The sequence below is a fragment of the Priapulus caudatus genome, unplaced genomic scaffold, assembly GCF_000485595.1.
Source record: "Priapulus caudatus unplaced genomic scaffold, Priapulus_caudatus-5.0.1 Scaffold847, whole genome shotgun sequence".
In the NCBI taxonomy this organism is placed as follows: domain Eukaryota; kingdom Metazoa; phylum Priapulida; class Priapulimorpha; order Priapulimorphida; family Priapulidae; genus Priapulus; species Priapulus caudatus.
The window spans coordinates 114,747-116,685 of NW_014577908.1; the positions used below are offsets into that span (position 1 = coordinate 114,747).

At 47.1% G+C, this 1,939-nt stretch overlaps 1 protein-coding gene across 1 annotated transcript in view; it reads right to left on the reverse strand.

The window, feature by feature from the left end:
- Positions 1-1,813, reverse strand: part of LOC106813946 (solute carrier family 22 member 21-like) — a 14,979-nt gene extending 13,166 nt beyond the window's left edge. The window contains exons 1-2 of the mRNA XM_014818192.1: positions 1,663-1,813; positions 669-803 (exon numbers count right to left, since the gene is read on the reverse strand). Of these exons, the coding sequence (XP_014673678.1) occupies positions 669-803; positions 1,663-1,799 (272 nt within the window). The 5' untranslated portion in view covers positions 1,800-1,813. The remainder of the gene's footprint in view (positions 1-668; positions 804-1,662) is intronic.
- Between the last annotated feature and the right edge of the window lie 126 nt (positions 1,814-1,939).

The window sequence follows — 1,939 nt, forward strand, 5'->3', positions numbered from 1 at the left end:
GTGTGTGTGTGTGTGTGTGTGTGTGTGTGTGTGTGTGTGTGTGTGTGTGTGTGTGTGTGTGCGTGTGCGTGTGTGCGTGTGTATGTGTGTGTGTGTGTGGGGGGGGTGTCATTCTACAGATTATATCGTTCCAGATTTCTTCAACTCGCGGGCGGCTAGGCGTAAGCAGCAGTTGTGACAGTTGATACATCACAGGCTGGGTTAGACCACATTAGGGGTGAATAATGACAAATAATTCTTTCAATAATTGTCAACGCATGACCGCACGCCCGCATGCACGCACGCACATGCACACACACGCACGCACTCTCTCAACCGCCTTCTATTCTTACCGGTTCCATTTAGCTGCCTGTAAGAGCGTCCTTTCTGCCTCATCCACTTTGCCGTGAGAGTAGAGCCAGTGTAGTGACTCAGGTATCACGCTGCGATGTAACATTAGATCGTAGCGTTATATATATATATCGATACTTATAAAAAGATCATAATAAGTATTGTTAGCTCTTGATACTATATATAGCGTTAGAAGCCGCTTTGCAGCCATCAGCGTCATAACAAGAGAATAAATTGATTGAAATATTTCATCGGNCACACACACACACACACACACACACACACACACACACACACACAGACAGCCTCCCTCCCCACACACACACACACCGGCTCACCTCTCCAGTAGATAGACGTTGGCGATGTAAGCGGGAATCTCTACGAGACCCGAAAGGAAGCAGTTCCAGTACATGTTGCCGACGAGCACGGACGTGCCCAGCGAGATGCCGAAATATACGAGCGCCGCCGAAAACCTGCGACGGAGAGAACAGACAACAGTCAAACTAGCGGCCACCTCTATAGAACGGTCAACCTGTATTAGCGGGCCACCTCTATAGAACGGGCAACGTGTGTTAGCAGGGCCACCTCTATAGAACGGGCAACGTGTGTTAGCAGGGCCACCTCTATAGAACAGTCAACCTGTGTTAGCGGGACCACCTCTATAGAACGGCCAACTTGTGTTAGCGGGGCCACCTCTATAGAACGGTCAACGTGTGTTAGCGGGCCACCTCTATAGAACGGTCAACGTGTGTTAGCGGGGCCACCTCTATAGAACGGTCAACGTGTGAACGGTCAACGTGTGTTAGCGGGGCCACCTCTATAGAACGGTCAACCTGTGTTAGCGGGGCCACCTCTATAGAACGGTCAACCTGTGTTAGCGGGGCCACCTCTATAGAATGGTCAACCTGTGAACGGTCAACGTGTGTTAGCGGGGCCACCTCTATAGAACGGTCAACCTGTGTTAGAGGGGCCACCTCGACATCGAAAACCTGCGATGGAAACAGACGACAGTAACGACACTTATTAATGTGACCATGACAATTATTATTGGGATGTTTTTATGTAATTATAAATAATAAATGTATATATATTATATAATGTATTTATATGTAATTATAATTAGTAATAATTACAAAGTTATTATTATTATTATTATTATTATTGGGATGTGTTTTATTTATCAGATAGTAGTTTGCACTGAACATTTCGTGTCTGAATTTCGTGTGCCGCTTAGGGGTGGGGTTAGACTAGGTGTAGATTCAAACTTGTATCAACGTATATATATATTCACACTGTGACTAAACTGAGTGTGGGTTGCTGCGTCACACCTACCAGGCAAAACACATGAGCAGCGCATAGAAGCGAAGATTCGGCGTCCGCAGCACGAGAAGCATTTTCATGATTTGCGTCGTGGCGCCACCTGTCGTCTCCTTATTCTTAAGACTTTGCGACTTCAGCTGTCTGAGCATCTCGCTGGGTATTGTCACCCTGCGAAGAGAAGCGAAGGTGACGTGTATGTGTGTGTGTGTGTGTGTGTGTGTGTGTGTGTGTGTGTGTGTGTGTGTGTGTGTGTGTGTGTGTGTGTGTGTGTGTGTGTGTGTGTGTGTGT